We start from the raw sequence: 25,284 nt of genomic DNA, 5'->3' as shown, positions 1-25,284 counted from the left end.
TTTGTCCACCACAAAGTCCACTTGGCAGGGGCTGGGATCTAACCCAGGACCCCAAGCACCAGAGGTGAACGCTCTACCACTGAGCCACCGCGGCCCATGTTGATGACTGAGTCAATGGATCTATCTGCTGTCCCCAATCTTTCCTTGATGTTTTTCACTTCTTCTTGTAGCTTCATTATATTGTTCTGATGATTACTAACTCGGGTTTCAACTGCTTCGGCTGAACTTTGTACTATGGCAAAACTGTGAATACTCTGTTCTATTCTACTATCGGTTAGTTCCAGTTTGGTATCAATTTGTTTGGATATTTGTTCGATCTTAGTATCTGAACGCTGTATCAATTGTTCCATCCGGGCACCCACTTGTTCCTTATTGTTATTCAACTGCTGCGTTACTTGTTCGATTTTAGCATCCAATTGCTGTGTAATTTGTTTGTTGTTGAGATTCATCTGTTGCAATTGCTGCGTAATTTGTTCGTTGAGATTCATCTGTTGTGTAATTTGTTCCATTTTAGCATTATCCTAACTGTGTTATCAGCTCAGTCATATTCATTCACGAATGGACATCTCCAATTCCACTACTGGTGCCTTTATTACCGTGAATATTCATTTTTGGATTGCGATATATATCTTCTTTTGTTTCTTAATAAAATGTAATCCGTGATGATCAACAAATGTGAGACTGTTTACTCAGAACTACAAACTAGTGTCAAACTCCTGGCGGAATAAAACCATTTAATATCTAACGATAATTACTTAAATGTAATCGTTACTTTTCCCAGTTCGCTAATATAATGACTATATGATATCACGTACTATGAAATCACACATCATCAATCACTTACTATTTTGAAATAATACACAGTGATTTTAGACAACGTTAACTTTAATTATTTATATTCTCTCTTAGTATCACAATCAATCAACAACTACTGGTTGTCATAGCAACCCCGAAAAACGACGAATCTGGTATTACAATAACAGCGGTTAAATATCATATATCTATATTTTTTTATATCTCTTTTCTTCTTCGTCATCACAGTCTGTGCACTTTTAAGCAACACCTCTTGCCCGCAAAAATTAAGATTACAATAAAATGGAAGTGTTACAAATATACAGGTGTTACAAATATACCATATCGTTGTATAATAATGTTTATGCAAAATCTTTGAAACTAAAAATATTGTATGTGTTATATATAATAACGAGCAATTCCTTCGGTACTGCCAACTATCTTGAGTGAGGTTTTCGTCATTCACACCAAGAAAATGCTGGGTTGGTACCTAACATGCAGGTCTAAGGCCGTTTTCTTCCTTCCCTTTCCTCGGATAGTGTGATCGCCGAGGGACGTCATCCCTCATACGTGACGAGCTAACATGGCCACAGATGCCGAAAGCCTAGAAATCTAATTCCCAATTCGTAATTGAGGTACTGCCCTGAAAAGTATGTGACCTGTACGACAGGAAAAAATTTGGGTTGCCTACTCACAGGCAATATGGTTAATGCACATAATTTTTGCATACATTTGGATTCCCTATCTTTCTTCGAGTCAAAAATTGAAAAATGGTTTACTGATATCTTAAAGATGAAATATGTCCAAAATAACAAAAGAGGTGTTAAATTCCTGGCTCACTGAACGCTCCGTATGTCACACACTTGTGAAGAGCATTATGAAGTTCATTAGAGGACGAAAATTTATGACCATGAAGAGACTCCATTTTGCTAAAAAGAACATGTTCTAAAAGTACAAGGACTGTTGAGTATGGAGAATGAAATAGGACTGTAAACTCAAGATTTCGCAAATGTTGAGTCGTCACCTTGCTCTTGTGTGGTTGTGTACTGTCATATAGCAGTAACATTTTACTTATCCATTTGCTTCGATTCCTTAATTGTATTCTGCGTCGAAGTGTCATGAATATATCACATTTCTGGGGAATAGTGGGACACTGCTCACGTTGCTCAACAGAAGCGAGGTAAGTATATAAGAAAAATGTAATACGAGTATGTAATGCCTTCGCATTTGTAGTGTCATCCTCAAGCCACCCTTCGTCTATAGTCTGATCAGGATTAAATAAACAAGTAACTTTCATTTTACAACGTGGAACTATTGTATGATGACTTCTAAATTATGGGGACTAATTAAAAACGGAAGAGACAGGCTTCGATAGGGAAGGATAATGTCGGAAAGGAATTATCTCATTTCTGAGACTGAATCCACCCATACATTTCTCACTATCTTTTACATTTTGCTCCATGAGAATATAATACAGAAGTTGAAAGTGGTAAAAATCTACCAATTCCAGTTTCATTATATCGGAAAATGTGAAGATAAAATCTAATCCTCGAAGATTGAACTTCGTAGTTTATAGGTATTATAAGGTGCACATTGCTTTAAACGAATAAATCCAACCACGCTTAAAGTGGATAGCCAAAACTATAAGTTAGTAATTGTAAGATATAATCCATGGTACTGTACCATTTTATACGAACTTATTATTTACTTTGAGTTTAATAATTCCTAGAGTTCATACTAATGCTACTTACCTAGGATATCATAAGGACATCCAGGCTGAGGCCAACTTCCACCATTCGGATAAAAATCTACGTCACCTAAAGGATCTTGAAATGCCAAATAACCACCGGATGTGTGAACCACTTCAACGACGTCAGCGTCAGTCGAGTTCAAACGATTTTCTGGTCCTACATCTTGAAACAAAGGATATGCTGGATCCAAACCTATAAAATAAACCGATCGAGTCTTAAGTTTTATATGTATTTCTGTCGAATCGAAGAATGTTATGTGCGAAATCTTTTATGATTGTCTTAGAAATTGCAATACAGACTACAGATATGCCAAAAAAGCTATTATTTAAAGGAATTTGAGATAAAAAGAACAGGAACAAGAACCCAAAATACTTGTACTACAGTAAGTGTATTTGGTAGTTAAACAGTCGCTTGTTCTATCTTAATTCTCTTGAAACTTTCAAGGTTTTACCTGATAACAGTTGGTAAAAATTGCCATGATATACTATTTTGCACACACATGTAAAAGTGTTATAACATTTTGGTCTCTCTCTTAAATAAATATTTTTCCTCAAAGTCAATGAATGGACATTTACTCTATAAAAGACACGACCGTTAGAATATTATTCTAACGGACAGTGTTTATTTCGTTTCAAGGTGGAGCTCGTAGTTTCTTTTAAACGCTGTTAGCAAATGAGGTGACTGCGTTGTTGCCACATCTTTGTGCATATTCACTTTAGTTTATACAGCAAAGAAGAGATTTACCATTCACTCTCATGTGCTCAGCCACGCTCATTTACAACACTGCAACGTCGCGCCACAGTCTTTGTTTCATTTGCCTAGCTCCCACGCCATTGACTGTGTCGCATGCTTTGGTTGTCCTATAACATAGATATTGATCAATCACAATAACGTTGGTCATTTCGTGTCCGCGAATGAATATTCTTTGAAAATTATTGTAACTGTTGTTCGGTTACATCTTAAAATACCCAGGGTTTCCTATAACGCGTGAATTTCTGAACCGTCAATACTCCTAGAACAATAAGTGGGACAGTATCGTTTCACACGTACTAAAACTAGCAAGTTTCTGCTCTTACTTTAAGCAGTGGCAAAACCACATTGAACGCGGAAGGGCCGACCGACTCCTACAAAAGTTTCATTTTTACTTGCAGCATTAATTTATTAGAAAACAGCAATACGGTTCTTCTTCTGTCGACCTAGCCTGTGTGACACAAGTTTGACCTAACCAAAATGTATGGAACTTATGCAAGTATTGACCAGAGAATATTTCTATTCTCCTTGGTCGGCTAGTTCCTTGGACCGGTCGTGATAAGCCTCATAGAGGGAGTGAATGATTCATTTTTAGTATTAAAGTCTATGAAGGAAGATTTAATCTCTCTCTTTCTCTCTCTCTCTCTCTCTGTGTGTCGCTATTTATATATAATTCTTGTGTTACTGAAAAGGGATAGGTATGGGAATGGTGGCTCGAAAAGTCAGATGCGCAATTTATTTCACCTTGATTAAAAAGAAAGAAAGGAAACAGAAATGGCAGTAGAATCTTCAGTGCTCGTTACCGAAAATCTTACTGAATCCCGAATTTTCGGGTTTATTTATTGATTGATTTGTATTTATGAGTATTCCGGGTTTGTATTTCGGGTTTATTGATTTATTTATTGTTTATTCCAGTAGAGAGGCTACATAGTCAAGGGTTTCCTAATCAAGAAGAAATGCTAATCATAATATCTGAAAATCGACCAAGAAAAATATGCTTGCTTTCGTATTGGTTTCCTATAATTTGATGTATTCTGGATTAGAAATAAGTAAGCACTACTGCAAGCAGAAGGAAGTGACATTTTATTTTTATTCATGTGTTTAAAGATGTTTATTTAAATAAAAATATTTAATTACTGCTAAAGACAAATGGCTATAAATTGGCAAAATTATGAGTGTAGAATTTGCCGTAATTATAGTTAATAGCTAACCTACATTTTTACTGGCTAGGCACCATTTGAAAACGACTAGATTTAGCCATTTAATGGCTAAATTGGCAACACTATACAGGAACATCTTTCATTTGTTTACACCAGTCTTGGGAAGTAACGTAACGCAAGTAACTTTTCCTAGTAAGGCGTTACATTTTTCCAAAGTAACTGTATCGGTAACGCGTTACAAATTTTTAAGTAACGTACCTAGTTTGCGTTACTTTTTTCGCGTTACATTTCGGATGAGTAACTACAATATATGTGAATTTTATCGGAAACAAATGTATCTTTCCTGTAAGTGAATTTCTCAGAATGGAACAATGGATCATGAATTACGTATGTCAGTGAACGACAATCAGTCACCAACAGACAAAGAAATAGATAAGATCATAGTACCACTTGCTGTTTTGGAAAATGAGGACAGCCTCAGAGAAATCACATGTACTGATTGCAAGCACCTGGAAGATTTTGTTGTAGACTTTGACAGCTCCAAATCAATACATTCAGTGAGTGAACTTCGAGTGCAATGGCACAAGTAGTCTATTTTACTTGGATTGGTGTTGTTTTTGTAAAGATGGAGAAGAAAATATTTTATCGTTCGAACATTTGAGAGGATACTTTTTCTTAAAAGCTGAAGATGATGGTGGACAGAATTTAAAAATAAAGTGGTACCCCGGCTGGAAATATTTATCAACAACTAGGGTGCCATAATTAACGATATACAGTAAGGAGTTAATATGAATAAACTGTGTTCTGATGAGCAGGCGTACTTTATTAATGTAATGATGATGGTATGTAATATTAGAGTTCTTTCAGATCAGTTTACGTATCCTAAAGTTCCGTTGATTATAGAGTTTGGAACAACTGGCTTTAAAAAGCATGTATCGACATTAGATTTACTGACAAGTTTTGGTTTACCCTCAGTTCATGTGTTCTCATTTTTTAGTTGTAGTGTAATGCTCCTCTATATTCTGTATTTTAAATTTTACATAACCACATTGTTATTGTTATATAATTAGTTTAGCAGAATAATAATAAGTAGACATTTTTTTCTAACGGATAGGGATGGGCACGAGTCAAGCTAAAACTCAACTCGAATTCAAGTCGAGTTTCGAGTCAAGTCGAGTTTGATAAATGGCTCGCTCGTTCAGCTGGTTTTAGCTCGTTTTGAAATCATGGCCTGATTACATTGGAAAGCGAAAGCCATGAAAAATGTAAGCTAAGCAGTAATATGGAATACTTTTAGTGTTGCTTTCTCCTCATCACCGTCTCATTTAGCCTAACCGGCATATCCGTGGGACGTAAAACTAAAGATTTCATTTTTTTAGTATTGCTTACGAGAGGGGACACTGCTCGCATCTCGTCTCGTCTCGATAGCCAGACCACAAGAGAATTTTTATAACAAGCTCAACTCGGCTCGGCTCAACTGAACCGATGGCGCGAGCCGGCTAGCTTGGGGTGAACATCGGCTCGAGCTGGCTTGGTTGGAATGAGCCATCTGCTCGGTTCGGCTCAACTGAGCCGAGGGCTCTAGCCGACTCGTTTCGGTGAGCTAATGGCTCGGCTCACTTCCCGGTTCGGGTCGATAGTTAATGAGTTGTGAGCGGAGCTGCTCGAGTCGTTGACAATTCTAAACCCGGACCGAGCAGTTTTATTGGCCTATAACTTTTCACAATGTTTGGCTCGTGCCCGAATACTCAACCTAAACCCTCAACTCAAATTCAGAAGCTCGTGAACAATGTCCTTGACTCCTAGACTTCACGACTACCGAGGTTGGCAATCAACTAGTTTTTTAGTATTCAAATACAAACCGCCTATATTCATGTTTATACACAGTATTGTTATAATTATTATTATTATTTTAATAATAATAATAATAATAATAATAATAATAATAATAATAATAATAATAATAATAATAATAATAATAATAATAATAATAATAATAATAGCGGTAGTAATAGTAGTACGGAAAATTGAAGTAATAAGATTTTTTCACATATTCAAAGTTTCGAACCTAAAAGTAACGCGTTAGTAACGCGTTACTTTCGAAGTAAAGTAACAGTTACTTTTTTAGGGCAAGTAACGCGTTAGTAACGCGTTACATTTTAAGAGAAAGTAAAGTAACTTGTAACGCGTTACATTTTTACAAGTAACTTACCCAACACTGGTTTACACTGAGAGTAAATTGTTCCTGACCTTTTGATTTGCAGTATCTATAAATTTTTAATGTGTTCTAATGATAAACAAGTATTAAAAGATACATATTTTTCTTTACCTGTAACTCTTTCCAGTCTTCCAGCTGAAACATATTTCCCTGTAAATCCTGCCGCGTGTGCTCCAAGGCTAAACCCAACTACGTGAAAGTCCTGTGTTCGAGCTCCGGTACTGTCCACGAGATGATCGATTACTTTCGCTGTCTGTATACCTACAGTCCTAGTATTGGATGCTGCAGCAGAGTACCAAGGTTGTGCCGCCATTTTATGCCAGTTAACTGTAATGACGTTCAAATCTTCCCGCTTTAAATAAGCTAAAATAAGGAAATAAACTTTCATAAAACGCATTCATTGAAAGAGTGTGAAAATGAAACATTCAGCACCCAACGTAATTTTAATGAATGAAATGTCATAATTGTACTGAAATGTTAAGTTCTATTAGATTAAAGATTAGGTGGAGAAAGCACATAAAATAACTTATATTTGAAATCTGTCTAAAGATGATCATTGCTGCTTATTCTTTGGCAGAGGAAGTGTACCTTTTGGACTGTTTAATAGGTTCACATAGTCCATTTAAGATAGAAATATTAATGGGTTTTTCTATCTTTTCGTTTTCTCTTTTCTTATCATCAAAATTAGAAGTAAAAGATGTCCCATAAAAAAGGCAACTTTCGAAAGGCCCGCCATTTCTCTTCTAATAAGTTAGCAACACTGAACGTTACATTATTTCCATCTGTTGTCTTTGTGGTTAGTGGTCACGGAGCACCGAAAAGCGCGTGATCGTCATCTGTTTTCTATACGGGTAGGAATGGAACGCTTCATGACGGAACAGCGTGTTGTAACAGAGAAAACATATTACAAGTGTGGTGAATGTTATGCAGAAACTGTTTGCTTTCCATCCGTGAAATGTTTGGTGAATGTAATACATCGAACAAGTTGACTGTGATGAGACTGATCGCTAAATTAGAGGAAAAAACAGTTCGGTTGTGGATATTAAACCATCACGGGATCCTTGTGTTAGTTGTCCTGCAGAAAACATTGTCATCGTGAGTTGAAAATGTTGCTGTAAATCCGGTGAAATCTATTCACCGACTTTCGTAACAATTGAATATTTTCAGAACCAGCATGCAACGAATTCTGAAAGAAGATCTGCACCTTTGAGTCCGTAAAATCCCATTGACAGAACAACTGAAGCGAAACGATCACGAAAAGCCCCGAGCATTTGTCGATTCAAGCTGCTTGCGAATCAAAGAGTGAACAACAATAATCAAGAAAGTAATATTCAGTGATGAGGCGTACTTTCTGTTGAACGGCTTCGTGAAGAAAAAAAAAAAAAAACTACAGGATTTGGGGCTCAGAAAACCCTCGATTAATTATGGAGAAGTAATTACATCACAACGAGTACTTGTGTGGTGTGGCATTTGGGCTGAAGGCGTAATTGGCCCATATTTCTTCGAAGATAGCTCCAGAAACGCATTAACAGTGAACGGTGAACGCTATCACAATACGCACACTGCAAAAATATGTAAATGACTTAAGTTCATCAATAAATTTAAGTAATAATATGTTATTATGCACTCAAAAGTTGCGTTCTTGATGAGACACCCTTTATAACTTAAAATGCTCACTTTATATACCAAAAATGCATTATATTAGGCAATATCAATTCTTCAAATTTAGGTTTCCCTCTGCACCTTTCAGTGTATTCCTAGACACCTAACAGTTTTACTGAAATATGTCATACAAATATATCTAATAAGTTTCTTATGCATGAATAAAACTAAAGTGTGGGGTAGATATAATTATAAATGTTCTTTCAAAGTTAAAATATTTAAAACGCACCCACATTACCCCAGAGGTTAAATCACACATTTTCAAACGGTGTACCTAAAGAAAGTTATCTTATGACATTATGGAATATAATACAAGCTGAATAGAAAAGCTTATTATTTTTACTTTTGAAAACTATAACAATAAATTACTTTATGCTATTTGATAGCAAGGTAATTGCGGTTCTGTAGGTAAAAGTTATTTTGTAATCAAAAATACAGTGTAACTTTAACACCGTTTTTTTTTTTAAGTTATGCAGTAGAGTCTTAAATTAAGGTGTCAAAACTTAGAAAGATTGAAAAACACTAAATTAAGTTAATCCTTTGAAACAGTGGCATTTTAAAGTTGAAATGTAGATTTTCAGTTAAACATCTACTGCTTTAGCACTATTCATTCGAACATCATGGTTTATACGTCATTCTTTTCAGATTAAAACAAGTTTTTTAATTGAAACCTAATTCGCGAGTGTGTAACGTACATGAAAAGGGAAATTTGAAATAATTCGGAGCATTTCCTTCCAAAAAAATCTCTTTCGGGAAGTTTTGTGCCTTCCTGGACCGGCCTCGGCTGCACGCAACCAGATAAAATATTTTTTGAAATATATTCAGTTCCTTTGTAACACATGTGGCGAGTCACATTGATAGTTACGAGGGGGAAATATTTCCCAATCTTATTGGAAAATCCAAAATTTCATACAGACACAGTGGAAAAATGCGGGTGAAATTAAAAAAAAAAAATACCAGTACTATTCATCCGAGTATCAAAACCTGTATCGCACGTTGCCAATAAGTTTTTATCTTGGAGAGAAATTCTTATTTATTCTTGTACTATATGTGTAGCAAATTACACTAACAGATCGTTGTATATCCTTTTTTTTAACGCTGACACATATACTCTTTACACACATGATACTTGTAATTACTCTTTTTTTTTATAGAGCCTCAGTGTTAAAAAGGGATGTCAAGCTCCAAAACATTTAGTCATAATAATGCAATTTATTGATTTAAAAAAATACATTTTAATTGTATTTTGTACTTGATTTCAAAAATTAATATTAATTTAAATCTACAGTAAATGATTGCAAAACACTGGTATATTTTACACGTATATTGAAGAGTTAGTTTCTTTGGTGTGTACATTTATAGCAAATTTAAAATGTGTTTAATAAGATTTCAGATGTCGCAAGTATTCTCACCAAGACAAGTCAGATCAAATAAATTAGATATTGATGTTTTAATTCAATCCACAGTTTATCCATTTTTTGTATCTAGTTAATTACGATAAATATGCTTATGACAGAACCAAGTGCAGAGACAGAATACTAAATTTTAGGTTAGGCTGTGTCCAAGCAAATTACAAATCGACAATGTTTCCATGAACAGGTGAACTCCCAAGCGTCACGAACTGGCGAGTGTGCAAAATTTGACATCTTCAGTTTTATATATATTCAGTAATTTGCAAGTAAAGCAAAATTTACAACTTTCAGTGTCATTTTTCTTGAAATCAAGATTTTGTATTTAATACATTCGCCAGTTAATAGGAAAATAGGAATTCTCCAGTTATTGAAAACATCGACAAGTGTGTTTTCTTTCAATTTAGCGATTAGTTAACTCATTCATTGCCACTTGACGCCATATGGCGTCATTCATACCTATTGCTGTGTGCTATTGACACCATTTGGCATCAAGAGATAGTTCTCATTGTAGACATTCTCTGTCAAATGGGACAACACATGCATTAGAGGTCTGCACGGGCTTGGTCCGAACCCTCGGGCCTACAAAGTATATATCGCTTCGGGCTCGGGAAGGGCCTGGGCAGTAAATTTTTAAATATACAACCATATATCTCGGGTCTTTTCGGGCCTAATATTGTAAATATACTGTACAATGATATTTATTGAACCGTTCTTTCTGGAGAACTTTCAAAGCACAAGTGTAAAATTAAACTTGTAATTGCTGTGTGTACAATTTTGCGTTAATGATTAAGTTTCTGTAATTCAGGCTTCTTTCGGGCTCATTTGGTTATCACACGAGCTCAGGCCGGGCTCGTGCCTAAATACTAAAACATATTTCGAACTCGAGTCGGGAATCACATTATAAATTCACGGGCCGGGCCGAGTCAGGGTTAAAAATTCCGGTCCATGCAGACCTCTACCAGGTATAGAGTTTTTATACTCTGGTGCCACACAATGTTGGCCTGGTCATTTTCTGTAGTGTGCTTGATTTCTGTTAGATGTATCTAGTTTATTGCAAAAGGCTAACTGTTGCAAAAGTGTAGGTGGCACATTGGGTTGGGATATTGAAATCAAGGTGGCAGCGAAAGAGTTAACGTGGTTATTCAGACTCTGTCTACGTTTCAATTTGTCTTTGTAATCCATCTAAACAGAAAATTTCAATTGACATTATGTTTATGAAACTGACCTCGACGTAGCTCCGCATACAAGTAAGATTGAGCCTCATTATCACCAAATCCATGAATCAACATCTTGGTTCGTCTGTTGGGACTAAAACTTGGAAACACAGGCTTGCAGTTGTCACTGTACAGTCTCTTCTCACCTTTATTTGGATTTTTCCTATAACAGAATACATGTATAGTGTAGTAATTTTCTATACTAAGTGTTTAAAATTACCTAATTCTTTACTTGCGAAAATTGCGAAAACTCTTCTCGAGAACTTATTTCAAGTAAAAATTATGAAATATAATTCCTGGGTACTGATAAGGAAGGAACTCATTTGAATTGAGAGCGTTTTACATAAAGAGGAGTTATTCCTTTCAATTTAGTACTAACCTTAATGAGAGATACAACACCTATACTATACTTTCTCTCTACCACATTCAAAATTGAATAATGAAGCATACCGTACCGTAGTTATTTACTACAATATTTATTTATGAAATACGAACAAAATGATCATAGGTGGTTTCGAGGAATGTTGTATAATGTAATTCACCAAATAAGTAAACTACATTTTCTGTTTTCATTTTATTTTCTCCATAGAAATAGATTATGCTACAAGGTATGGTTTAGTTAGTAGTTAGAAATGGGAAAAGTGCCTAAAAAAGTTTTCAGTATAACACTGAAAATATTTAATAGATAAAGGAAATGATGTTTAATTATATTTTTTGTATTGTCTTATATATATATATATATATATATATATATATATATATATATTGTGCCGGTGTTGTGTTATTAGTTATAGCTTAGAATGCGTAATAAATAAATGCAATTAAATGGGGATGGAACTGATATATAACACGGTACTTAACTGTAAAATTGTGGTTGAATTTAAATAAAATTCAAATGTTTTTAATTTAGGAAATGATTAGTTGGGGAAAAGGGTGAGAGAAAGAGAAAAGGTTATGATTAAAAGATAAAGGATGAGCACTAGCCTGATAGATTTAACAGGGCTGGCGTTGTTTTGGTTATTTGGAATGATGAATATTTTTTTTTGGTAGAGCCTGGATAGCTAGAGACAGTTAACATTTGGATTTTTATTTTGTTGATTTGCAAGGGGCGTTGATAATGCGTTTTTGCAATGTTGTTTTTTTACACCTTTATTTTATTACTTTGATGATAAACTTGAAGGTGTTTGCGGCGATGAACTGTTAGAATGGTACTTTTTGACTTGTGGAGTTGGTGGTTTTTTAATGGTGGGATTTGCTTTTTTTGATGATTTTGCACCTGTTTTAATTGTGTATTGAATACCCCTTGTTGTTTTGTTTTTTGTGGTTTTGATTAATTTAAGAATGATGACCTAATTAGGAAGTATTAGGCTGTGCTTGAAGGTATGCGGAAATGAAAGAAGGAAGCTAGTTGAGTTTATTTAATAAATATGTATTTACAACAGGTGTTTGAGAATGTATACTTTTAGTTAAAGTTTTTAAAAGTTTATGCTTTTTTATATTTAATATATAGTTATTTCATTTTTAATAGATGGATACTTTACAATATATATATATACATATGTGTGTGTGTGTGTGTGTGTGGTTTTATACAGAACAATTCGGAATACGAACGCTGAATTGGAATTTGAATGTCCAACACGTTTTTCTTTTGTGTATTCGCCATTTGTTCTTAATGTTGATCTTTATTCAACCGTTATTATCCTCTACTATTTTACCTTAATATCTTCTGTAGTTACTGTTTTTTTAAAATCCAGTTCATGGAATTTAGGAATGGATTAACCCATATTTTACATATTATTTTAAAGGAAGAAATGTATTGGAACTCGAAAAGAGTCCTGGAAGGGATTATCTTCATATTCCAAGGTATCACAGTATTACCTAATTTTTGAGAGTAAGTTACTTAATTAGGTACGTTTATTACACTTCGAGAACATCACTTGTGTTTCTGTTGACAACAACAACAACAAAAAATATCAATTTTGTTAAGTACAGTAACACAAAAATAAAAACAAGGCAGTGTGAATTTGATCACTTTTCAAAGCTAATATTAAGTTTAACCTTCTTAATTAGATATAAATCCAAGTTAGACATAAGAAAAACAGCAATCAAACCAAATAAAGATCAATAAAATGTTGGATATACGAAAACAATTACAAGTTTATGACAATAAAAAAAATTATTACATACTCAAAAATAATTAATTGATGTAAAGAAAAAAAAACATTATTTACATTTCACGTTTAATGCAGTAGCATTATCAAAAACATCAAGAAAAATAGTAGAAAATAAGTCTTGTCCATATTATTCTTACTGCAGTTCACCAATACAGTTTTTACGAAGTGATTCAGCCAATAACTACAGTTCGTAAGATAACAAAGCTATTCTCCAGCAAACAAATATGATAGAAATGTATCCCATCAGAAAAGTCATATGTCAACAGGAAAATCAATTCATTTACGTAGAGGTCATTCCGATAAAATCTCTGCTGTTTAAATAATTCATGAAATGTAGAATTAACATTATTAATTTATCACATTAACAAGGAATTTCCTTCTGCAGGTTTTAAGCTCAATAGTTTTTTTTAAGCATATGTACTTATTTGTTCCCATCAATACTGTCTGTACAAGTACAAGTACCATATTTAAAATATGTATTTTTTACATGCTTTTCTTTAAAGCATAATAGTTCTTACGTATCCTGGTTCAACGTTGTTTTTAGATCTTGCAACTTTAACTTGTTTCCCGACATCATAGAATGATAGAATCTTAAGTTGAGTGACAATACAATAATGCTCCATTGTTACTTTTATATATTGCTATATAATTATTTACTTTATTATTCTTTGGCGTGGGAGACCCGGGTTCGATTCCCGGCGGGAGCTCATGTGGTTCGGATTCCACGTTAATCAGTAGGTCCACGTCTCATATAGCCTCGCTGCTGAAAGGGACGCTAAACTAAAATCAACTCATTTACTTTATTATTATATTGCTCTCAATTATTTATCCTATTGTATTATGCAACCAAAATGCTATGGAGTTTGCATGTACAGTATAACATGCAGGATATATTCGTAAAGTAAGTTGCAGATTCTGAAAAGTATGATGTCAAGAACTGTATGTGGTTTGATTTGATTTGTGTCCCTTTCAACAGTGAGGATATATGGATCTATAGGTTAACGTGGGACCACGAACCACATGAGTTCCCACCGGGAATCGAACCCGGATCTCCCACGCCAAAGGTGTCTATGCTAACCACTTAGCCACGAGCGAGCTCTAATAAGAACTAAATGTGAAAACAACTTATAAATGTAAATACATATATAAATTTAATATTTTCCATTTAATAAAATATGTTAAAATGAGAGAATCATTTTAATATCGCAAACCTACTACAATAAATATAATTAGAGAAAAATGAAAGGATAAAATAAATCCAGCTTAATAGTAATAGCAATTACGATAATAATAATAATGGAATCCTAGTTATCAGCATTTAAAGAAAACTACGTCACAGTATTATCCAAAGAGTTAATGTCATTTGTTTGTGATTTGACTTCATGCCATCCATGATTTCCATAGTTTTAAGTGGCACCTTGCACGCGTATCACGACTGGAATTTCCCGTTGAAGTTGTTATCTCCTATCAAAGAGCCAAGACAGGTGGGGTGGTGTTTGGCTGATATTCATGTAACTGTTTCTCGTTTGACATTGTTGTTCTCCACGTAATCTCACTTTTTTAAAGGTGACAGCAAAGCAAAATGTGCAACGATTTTTTTGCGAGTTGATTTGTTGGAAGTGAGCTATGATAAATCAAGAACAAAGAAGACAAAGAATGACAAAGAAAGAAAAAAGGATAGAAATATAACTGCATGCCCAATGTTACCAATGCTAGAGTGTTTCAAAATATCTACAGTATTCTTACGATTATTCGGATTAATGAAGGTGAAAAACTGCAATTGAAAGCTGTAGCAATCAGTACACCTACTGTAGCAGGCTTGCCAACCATACGATAATTTATCATGATATACGATAATTTAAGTCTTAATGCTATATACGATAATGCCCTTGCGGTAATAGGTGAATATGCGATAATTTTTAGAATGTATATATTTTGGCAGTTTTTAATGTGCATATAAATTGTACACGTGCATTAAATAATTACAAAAGCAGACACTGAGGTTTCTAACAGTCATTCCCGCTGAAATAAATCAACAACAATTTGAAAATTGGTAAATGGCAACCCTGCATCAATTTTTAAAATTCAGTTACGTTTACGAGCGGGTGGAAATATTGTTGTTGCTTAGAGTAGTGTTAATAAAGAAAAAATGAAATGGTGAGGGCAGTGACGCCGATTTGGAGTTCGAGATTGAAGATTATTAGGTAAGTTTATTATGTATTATTGCTATTATTAGAAGTAATATACTTGTTTCTTCAATTATGCCTGCATAATTAATATACGATAATTTTTTGTAATATACGATAATTTTAACGACGAAAATCGATAACTTTGTTCCCTGAGGTTGGCAACTCTGCTACTGTACGTACTATTATTACAAAAAAAAAATGTAATACTGACTCACTTAGCAACGCCTAGACCCATAGGCGGCGCCAGGATTTTGGTAATGTGGGTGCAGACTGGGAAGGGATAAGACAGTGAAACATGTTAACATGATACACAATAAAAACTTCTAAGTACATATTTAAAGAAACTTCATACATGGATACACGTGTATGTGAGTTATGGATTTATCAAAGAAATATCTGAATTTTAAGTGTACAAGTTGCTTTTTTTTTTTTTTTTTTTTTTTTTTGCAATGGCATCAATTATAAGAGCTTTTATAAAGACATTCTTTTGTTGAATGGAACCATTGCTTTAAATTCTTCAATATCTATGCTCACAGATACTTTCCAACAGAAAGCAACATTATGGGGTCGAGTCTCTGTTAAGCACAGTTGATCATAGTTTGGACTTGACATAATTTATCTTGGAGAAGCTTCGTTCGCACGAGCAACTAGTAGCTGGAATCGTTGAAAACTTTCTCATCAATCTGTAGAAATTCGCATACACCATTTCTCTTCCGGATTCTCGCGACCACTTTAGCAAACCAAGAACTGTAGCTGGAGGTTTGTTCAAGCGACTTGGTCATAGAAGTCTGATTTCAGCTTCAATTCCAAACGTATTTAGACCAAAATGTTCTGTTACTACTTGAAAATCAGTACTATTACACTGAGCAAGGGGAATAATTTTCCCAGTTACTTGAATGAGGTCTATAGTCTCTCTTTGTATTAAGTCCCAGGGTAGGGCTGTCCAATAAAGGATAGAAAATGTTCAATGCTTGATTGCCTACTTTATCGTTCCCACAAAAACACCTGTTTCTTGTGAGTCGTCCGGAAATGAAGAGATTTTTCGTTTTCAGGCGTCGGAACACTAATGTCAATTTCCGTGCATTTTTCTTCTGCATTATTGAAGATATAATCAAACTAAGATTCAGGACTTCGAAGATCTCATAAGGCAACCAACAAGCTATTAACCTCACCCATGGCCTCACACAAATCAATGGTTGAGGGCTGTAACATCTTGCTTGTTCGTATAATAAGCTGCAAGATTGAATGCATTATTTCCATACTCACTATCAAGTTAAAAGTCTTCATTTGAAGCAAAAGATCATTTCCTTTAGCCCAATCACAATTAGACACCACCAAACTGTCATGCCGATTCTCTCAATCATTCCTTGCCAACTATTTACATCACCATAGAAACGTAGATCAATCCACAGATATTGCTTACATTCTTTCTTTGTTCTTCTTCTATTTTATGACAAAATGCTTGAGCACGGCTGCTCTGATTACGAACGAAATATATGAAATACAATACAATCTTATCGTTGTAAATTCTTGTTCAGAAAATGTTTAATGTGATTATTCATTAAGTTCTTTGATATTGGGTGTGTAAATCTTTAATTAGAAATGAGCAAACACACGTTGCAGCGTTTCCGAAAATTCCCCTTCTAAAAGGGGAAAGCAGTGGCGTCGCTATATGCAGTTCACAAGAGCACGTGAACCGCCAAATATCGTGCTCTGTTTGTTGCTCCTTAAGATATTTAATAATATTTAGAATATTATTATGTTATGTTTTATTTCTACTCTTTGCTTGCTTTACCCCTTGCATATATGCATTCCATTATCACACCACCACATACACAACAGAGTTGCGAATGTGATAAGAGTCTTCTGTCTGTAACACTTAGTAGGGGAGCTTAGGGGAAGTATCCTGCACTTTGTGTTAAAAAGGTGCCACTCGATATGTTGTTCCCCTGATCCAACTAAGCAGGAATCGAAGTGGCCCCACTCCGACAGGTGGCCAGAATCCAATATGGCGGCTATCAAAGATGGCCGCCTCTGCAAAGTCATAGTGTTGGCTTTAGAGGCATATATCTCCTTAACTAATAGTCCAATCTTTACGATTCAAAAACTAAACGACGTAGAAGACAACAAGGTCTAATAAATTGGCAAAAAGGTTTTACCTAGCACTGAAATTAACACCTACAGAAATTATTTAATTTGGAACTTTACATTTCTTATGATGGAGTTTAATAATATTTTTTATAATAACAAGTAAACGGCTGGGATTATCGAAAAAAATGTCGTGTAACTTTTTAAAGAGTGTTAAATTATCTTTTGTTTGGTGTATATTTCATTCATATTGGTTAATAAACAACGAAGTTATGGCAATTTAAAGATTCGCGTTGAGTCGATTGATTTTCCCAAATGTCGAGCGAGAGTTCATTTACCGTAATAAAACATCACTGATGGATGCTGCATTGTACGAAAGAAATCATTCTCTTGTGATGTATTCTTCATAAGTCCCACTTTCATCAGAAGCACAAAGTAGCCTGACCAACAGGCCCGTATCCATGGGGGTCTAGCCCCCCCTAAATTTTTGCTGGCCCCTAAAATTTTCACGGTAGGCTTGCAAATGAACTATAATATGGTTGGATCGCCCCCCTTACATTTTTGGGCTGGCTACGGGCCTGCTGACCAAGCCTGGTTATGAACCCGATATGGAGGCCATTAATTATGATTCATAAAAATTAGTTTCTGTCGAGATATTGACCCGAGTATCTAGATTTGTAAACGAATACGGACAAAGTAATATCACCTATTCTATTACTATTCACTTTTACACATGAATCAAGTTTAAGAATATCTTAAGAAATTACGTGTGTCACGATATAAAAGTTTTATGGTTTCTTCTGAATTGAAAGAGAACTGCACAGGAAGACTAAGAAGTAAATTAATGTCTTTAGACCATTGACATTGGCTTTATATCCTTTACGATATTATAAGGAAATTACATAAAACAATATATTGTTATAATTTAGAAAATAAACAATTTCTTTCGTATTGTAAGAACAGAAATACAACACAAACACTTGGTTTCATAATTTGAAATTCACAATATATTTTTTGGATTTTCTATGTGTACAAAGAGTTTTATGATTTCGACGAACAGTTAATATTACTTTGTATACAAGCTATTGGTACGTTTCCTACGTGGTGTAAATTTACTGTGGATCAACTGAATTATCAAAAATAATGAGTGCTACTTACATGAAAGTTTTATTGGTCTAGATCTTCGTTTTCAGTTTCCATCACCTTTCCACATGTTCCCCTACACACAGAACAAAAAGCACTTCTACAACGACATCTTGTGGTACGTGTCTTGCAGGCACATTTCAAAAAGAGTTTTCTATATGGTTCGTATACAACTGGAAAGGAAGTCCATGTTGGAGAAAGTTCACTTCCATTGTCAGTCCATCCCCAGTTTACTGGTGAAGGAATATGTGCTGTCTTCTTTATTGCCTGACCCCAGATTTGTCCAGCTTGGTATGCTACATGCTTGGTGTGAAGAAGAAAGGCGTCACAAGTTGGAGGGAGCGCAGAAGAGGTCTGCCCTTTTCCAGAAAAGATTTCTCGCCGGGCTTCATTAGCTTCAAAATTTTCACTTGTTTTTGAATATAATAGGACAACATATCGTTGCAGTGAATTAAAACAATCTTCGCCTATGTTGATTACAGGGTGTGGAATTGTTAGAAAAGCTGTGGTCACCTCTGGATACAAAAGCCATGTTTTGCATGCTTATAATTTTCCATGTCCGAGAAAGTATGACACTGTATCACATCCTGTAAACGCGTGGAGGCCTTGTAACGGAGTTGATTTTTCTTTTCCTAATGCTTTTGAAATATAATGAACTGGGAGAAATCAGTGATGTTTCTTGATGCCGAAAGATATCCATAATTCCTCTAAACCGTGTCGGTCAAAGTCGTAGAAAAACGATACAGCAAGTATTACAAAATTTGTGTCTACTGTGCGGATAACTATATTCTTGTGTCCATTTCATGCTGCATCAAAGCAATGTAACATGATCCTACTATCAGCTTCTTCTAAATGATTTCCTGATGATTGTTTGAAAATGTTGGAAGATTTCTTGAAGTTTATATGTGATATCCATTGCTCGTTCCTACCTTTAAGTTACTTCCTTCCTTTTCACACATAGACTTTCCAAGAAAAAGGAACAGTTCTTATCCTTTTCACCTCCTAGGAATCGTTTCACCTCGTAGGAATTGGTGTAGTTGATGTTACTTTTATCTTTATTCCTACACCCCTGCTTTCTCTTGTGGAAGATTTTATGCTCTTTGAAGAGTATTTATCCCATATCAGATTCACTCGCTTTGCACGGAATGTGTCTGCTTCTCTTTGAGCATATTCGAAGAAACACTGGAAATAATCACAAAATGTTTCTTCTGATGCTGGTTGCAAAATGTGAACCAAAACTACTCCATCAAATAATAAAATATCACAAGAATTAGGGAAGTGTTCTTCTTTGATGTTGGCTTCTCTCTGTAGAAGCATAACTAAGTTTTTTTTTTTTTTTTTTTTTTTTTTTTTTGAGGATTGTGAATTATTTCAGAGAGACTGTGGAAGTGGTTGAATCTCGTGCTGAAAGAATTCATCCAAGTCAAGTCGTCTTGTTTGACTGACGCGTAGTAAGCGAGAGAATAGCTCAACGTCCATCTTAAGTAATTTTATTTCATTCCTGTTTGTTTTATTCTTTTGAAGGGAAGAATGAAGCACTAGAGAAGATTTTTTCATGGGCGAAAAGAATGGCTTGGTACATTTTACTAATCTTTCTTGCACAAATTCCTTATACATATAATAGACCCTTTTTCTTCTGCTGAATATAGGGATTCAATTATATCACCGTTATAGATGATTCTGGAAGCAACATTAACAAATCCATTATTTTCTTCAAACGGATTCCCCAATTCGACGAAAACTTCTTTCATCTTTTCAACAGACGAATTAAATCTTTCTTGCATCGACGAGTAATCTTCATTGTGCTTATTATCAGGATCATATTCATTATATGACTTTTTGAATTGATTAATTAGTCTACTAATTTCTTGTCCCGCTGTCATCCATTTGACAAGAGCAATGTCGTGTAAAAGACCAATCATCCCGCCATCACTTTTTATAATTTTGTTATTCTGTTCGTGAGCCTGATCTATAGCTATTGCAGGGAAAGGTTTTGATGTCTTTCTTATCACAAAGTAACCCATTTCGAAAGCATTCATAATCTCAGGATATGTTTCTTCCAACTTCTTCAAATCTAAAATGCGAACGGGAAGCCAACGACATAGCTAAGGTGGTCCATTGCGAAAAACAATTCTGCCATTAGTTTTGGTGTTTTAACGTAGATCTTAAAATTTCCTTGACGTATGGCACTGATGTAAATTAAAAGTAAAATCACGAGACGGTAATATATTATCCAAAACTTAAACGTTGGACACGAATATTCCTTTTCAGTGCACCAGTCATTGAAAAATTGACCTGATGAAGAATTATGATACGCATCACGCAGCAAATGATGTAAAACTGTCAGAGTAATCTGATGAGCAAAGCGAGCTTTTGTAATGTGAGTTACTTTCAATATACTGTCAGCGGTTCCTGGTGTTGCTACATCTGACTTGTATAAAATTTCTACCCAACCACTTCCATCTAACCATTTGCCTATAAGATGCAGGAAGGCTTGTTCGATGTGTAATCCTCCCAGCATCAGAATTTGATTATCTTCGGCATATAACTCTAGCCAATTCCATTGAATTCGTATCCCCGAGGCAAATAGTGGTTGATCCATTACAAGAACCGGAACTTTTTTGGCCTTTGTTGAGTTTGTCTGTAAGTTCTCGTACAACATTCATTTCGTGCCGTATCATAGTAACAGATTTAGAGTCTTCCTTAAACAACGGAAGCAGGCAGCATATACTTGGCATTTGCAGAGTTTCAGTTTTCGAGGCATGGTGTACAGACCAAGTGCAAGTAGTGTCACTTTTTAAGCATGCTTCAAGCCAACACTCCTAGTTTTTTCTTCTGCGAAAAATCCAGTTCGTGAAAGAACTTTCTCTACAAACTGCGGGTTATGTTGAGGTAGAATGGTTCCTTATTAGTGATATAAGTAGGAGGTACTAGAGCATAATTATCGGGGAGAGCAGGAACAGTTCTCATTTTTATATTCACATTATCCAATGAGACATAGTCACGTCGAATGCCAGGGTTATCCTTAGAAGGATGCTGGAAAATAGAAATGCTCGTACCGTAAAAGGAATAGTTTGATGTTGTGCTAGAAATTTTGTCGTCAATATTATCTAATGCTGCACCGGTTAAAATACCTCGACGAAGAGTGGAAGGACACACCATTTCGTCACTTTGATTTATCAAGCACTGAGAAAGACAGTTCCTGTACACTTGCAAACGAATTGCCTAGTGAATGCAATTCATTTATGAGAGATTTTTACGAGATTTAGCATACACGCTCAGCCCAACATAGAGAGGAAGAGGTGGCTCGCGATTGCGTTTATGACTTGCTGCTTCTGTTTCAATATCACCTGCTTTCTGATGGAAGTTATAAAATATAAGTTGACTAATAGTTGAAGTTGCTTGACTTGCGTTGCTCTCAGGGGTGGCAGATGAACCATAAAGTAACATATTAACAGCAGTTATTAGTGAAGGAGGAACAGAATCTTCCTGACAGTGATTCTAAAATTTTCCTGCAAAATGACTCCTGTAGTTTTCCATATCCTTTCGGAGTATCTTAACAACACGACTTAGTGCCATAGCATCTTCATCAATGTCTTTCTCCAGCTCACTTACTAAGTCAGATCCTTCTCAGGCCTGTGACGAAAAATCCTTTTACGAAATCTTGTACTATGAACTTCTATTTCTTCTGATTCAGGCTTCTTCATAATCGTCATTAACTGTGTTTTGTACAGTTTACGAAGATCGATTATTTTGAATCGACGACTTCTTGGTAACACAAGAGTTGCTTAGGGGCCTCAAACTTTGCCTTCTTGTGTGATTCTGAACTATTCCCGCCGAAACATTACACGGGATTTACGCCATTGTTACCTTCAATGGAAATACTTCGAGAATACTGCAGTTGTTATTACACCAAGTTTTTTAAACACTCAACTCTATCCGATTCTTTTGACGTATTTCGAAACATGATTTGGAGTTCATTCTTTCCCATACTTACTCTGTGGGGCAGATGGATAGGGGAGAGAAAAATGTTTGTTATTACTTTGTCGTACTTGTTTATAAATCTGTAGATACTGCAATAAATATTTCGAAAAAGACTTATCTTTATGGATGGTAATTAATGACCGCCATATTGGATTCACATAACCGGGCACGGTCAAGCTGTCTTGTGCTCTGGTGAAAATGGGACTTATGAAGAACACATCACAAGAGAATGATTTGTTTCGTACAATGCAGCATCCATCAGTGATGTTCTATTACGGTAAATGAACTCTCGCTCGACATTTCGAAAAATCAATCGACTCAACGCGAATCTTTAAATTGTCATAACTTTGTTATTTATTAACTAATCTGAATGAAATATACACCAAACGAAAGATAATTTAACGCTCTTTAAAAAGTTATACGACATCTTTTTCGATAATCCCAGCCGTTTACTTGTTATTATAAAAAATATTATTAAACTCCATCATAAGAAATGTAAAGTTCCAAATTAAATAATTTCTGTAGCTGTTAATTTTAGTGTTAGGTAAATCCTTTTACTAATTTATTAGACCCTGTTACCTTCTACGTCGTTTAGTTTTTGAATCGTAAAGATTGGACTATTAGTTAAGGAGATATATGCCTCTAAAGCCAACACTATGACTTTGCAGAGGCGGCCATCTTTGATAGCCGCCATATTGGATTCTGGCCACCTGTCGGAGTGGGGCCACTTCGATTCCTGCTTAGTTGGATCAGGGGAACAACATATCCGAGTGGCAACTTTTTAACACAGAGTGCATGGTTTGGCCATTTTTTTGCCTTAAGCTCCCCTACTACACTGAAGTGAAGCGCGGACAGCTGAGCGGAGGAACTGTCGTCTCCTATTGCAGGTACGGCCTTCACAGCCAGTGGCGTGCCTTGGAAAATCAGCGCCCGGGGCGGGAGTATACAACGGCGCCCCCATACATATACTCCAAGTAATTTTTCCTATCTTTTTCTTCCAATTTTTCGCCCCTCACTTCGGCGGCCGGGGCCGTCGCCCCGCTCGCCCCCCTACGGCACGGCCCTGTTTACAGCTATTATTTACTAATTTCCAGGAATGAGATGCTTTAAACAGAATCAAAGAATGAACATCTGCAATCTAAAATAGAAGAATATAGTAGTATGTAACTCATTATTTCAATCGGTTATCTACATTTCTTTTTATCATTGAGATAGATGAAAATAAACTAATGGAATAAGCAAAATTACGGCTTTCCGAGATTGTAGCGAGGAAAATGGGAAGTTTAGAACACTTCCCAGAGATTCTTAAGTTAACGCAGAACAAGATTAAACTTTAGTTTAGTTTCAAAACTTATTTTTAAATAAGTATAATCTCTGGTTTTTATTTAAGCTGCGATTTTCCTGCCTAAAAAAAAAAAAAAAAAAAAAACTGAATGTTTGTAAGAAAAGCGAATAGCTTATCAAAACATACTGTACTTGGTAACATTGTTACAATGGTAAAATCTTATCTGTATTGTGGGAGCCTAAAGGAAATTTTTGGAATTGATTTTTCTATTTCAACATTCGTCTTTAACATATGCAAAATAGAAAAAGACGAATATTGGTATTTGCAGTAACGTGTGTTCAGGTGTAACACTTCTGAAAACACACAGAAAGGTTTTTCTTTGGGGGAGGGCGTAACTTACTTCGCAAATTATACTTTATGCACAGAAACATTATTCTGTCAGTGTATTTCAAAGTGTCAAAAGTAAAAGCGTGTTGTGCGGTAGTGTACTGATAGATTTATAAATGTTTGCTAGTATTTACTATTACTTCTTCATAATTTCCATAGCTATGTACTGCTAGAATTTTTAGTAGGTATACACTCCACCGTTTTCAAAATTGTAGCTTATATCCATCCTTATAGCTCCGTTACATCTCTCAATTAAAATATAAAGTATATATGCTGAAGTATAAAGAAATTAGGTGGATATATACCGTATACTTCTGTATGCCCGCATTAATAGGTTTGTAGTGTTGAGTTCCTAAAATACTTTCTCACCACTAGTAAATCTAAGGTCTATTCGATACGGAAACATTTTTCGGAAGATATCTTGTAAGAAAAATCTTATCATTACTCTATTTTGTAGAGGATTCTGTTGAACGATTAAAAACTACTGACGGATTGTGAAAGTTTAGAAAGAAGTTAGAACATAATCGACCAAACTTAACTATCATCTGGAGGTGTAAACTAAACAGTATCGAAATTTCAAAGTTGATTTAAAGGACTAAATGACTGATAGATTATGATATTGATGGGGAATTAGCAGTGGACTTGAATTCGTAATATATTTAGGATATCTGATTGAAAAAGTAAAAAAATATGAGGACTAGGGATGCGCACGAGACAAGATTTGTGGCTGTCTCGTCTCGAAAATATGCTGTAAAAGTGATGTCTCGACTCGAAAAATGTATACTTCTGTATTGGAAGAGCCGTGTCTCGACTCGAATTTTGTCAGGAAAATCCTGTCTCGACTCGTCTCGTGCGCATCCCTAATGAGGATTGTAATAAACACATTATAATTATGCTGAATTTAACTAGTGTGAGCACCAAGGGTGCACCCACACAGAGAATCTACCGAACTCAAAACTTCTTAACTCGACATACGTTTGTACATTTTAATAGAGAAATGACTGAGGTAGCCTAAAGATTTGAAGTTACTCTTTATCTGCACTTTTTCTTTTTAAAAAATCTAATTTTATATTTT

The 25,284-nt window shown here is 35.1% G+C and overlaps 1 protein-coding gene across 1 annotated transcript in view; it reads right to left on the bottom strand.

Moving 5' to 3' along the window:
• LOC145685104 (lipase member H-A-like) overlaps nt 1–25,284 on the bottom strand; it is a 96,339-nt gene that overhangs the window by 33,701 nt on the left and 37,354 nt on the right. The window contains exons 2-4 of the mRNA XM_081757450.1: nt 10,971–11,122; nt 6,783–7,034; nt 2,544–2,735 (exon numbers count right to left, since the gene is read on the bottom strand). Of these exons, the coding sequence (XP_081613576.1) occupies nt 2,544–2,735; nt 6,783–7,034; nt 10,971–11,122 (596 nt within the window). The remainder of the gene's footprint in view (nt 1–2,543; nt 2,736–6,782; nt 7,035–10,970; nt 11,123–25,284) is intronic.

This window comes from Thermobia domestica, chromosome 5 (genome assembly GCF_964235325.1).
Source record: "Thermobia domestica chromosome 5, izTheDome1.hap1.1, whole genome shotgun sequence".
NCBI lineage: Eukaryota > Metazoa > Arthropoda > Insecta > Zygentoma > Lepismatidae > Thermobia > Thermobia domestica.
Note: the sequence above shows the minus strand (reverse complement) of the source record. Positions and strands in the feature narration are given on the sequence as shown.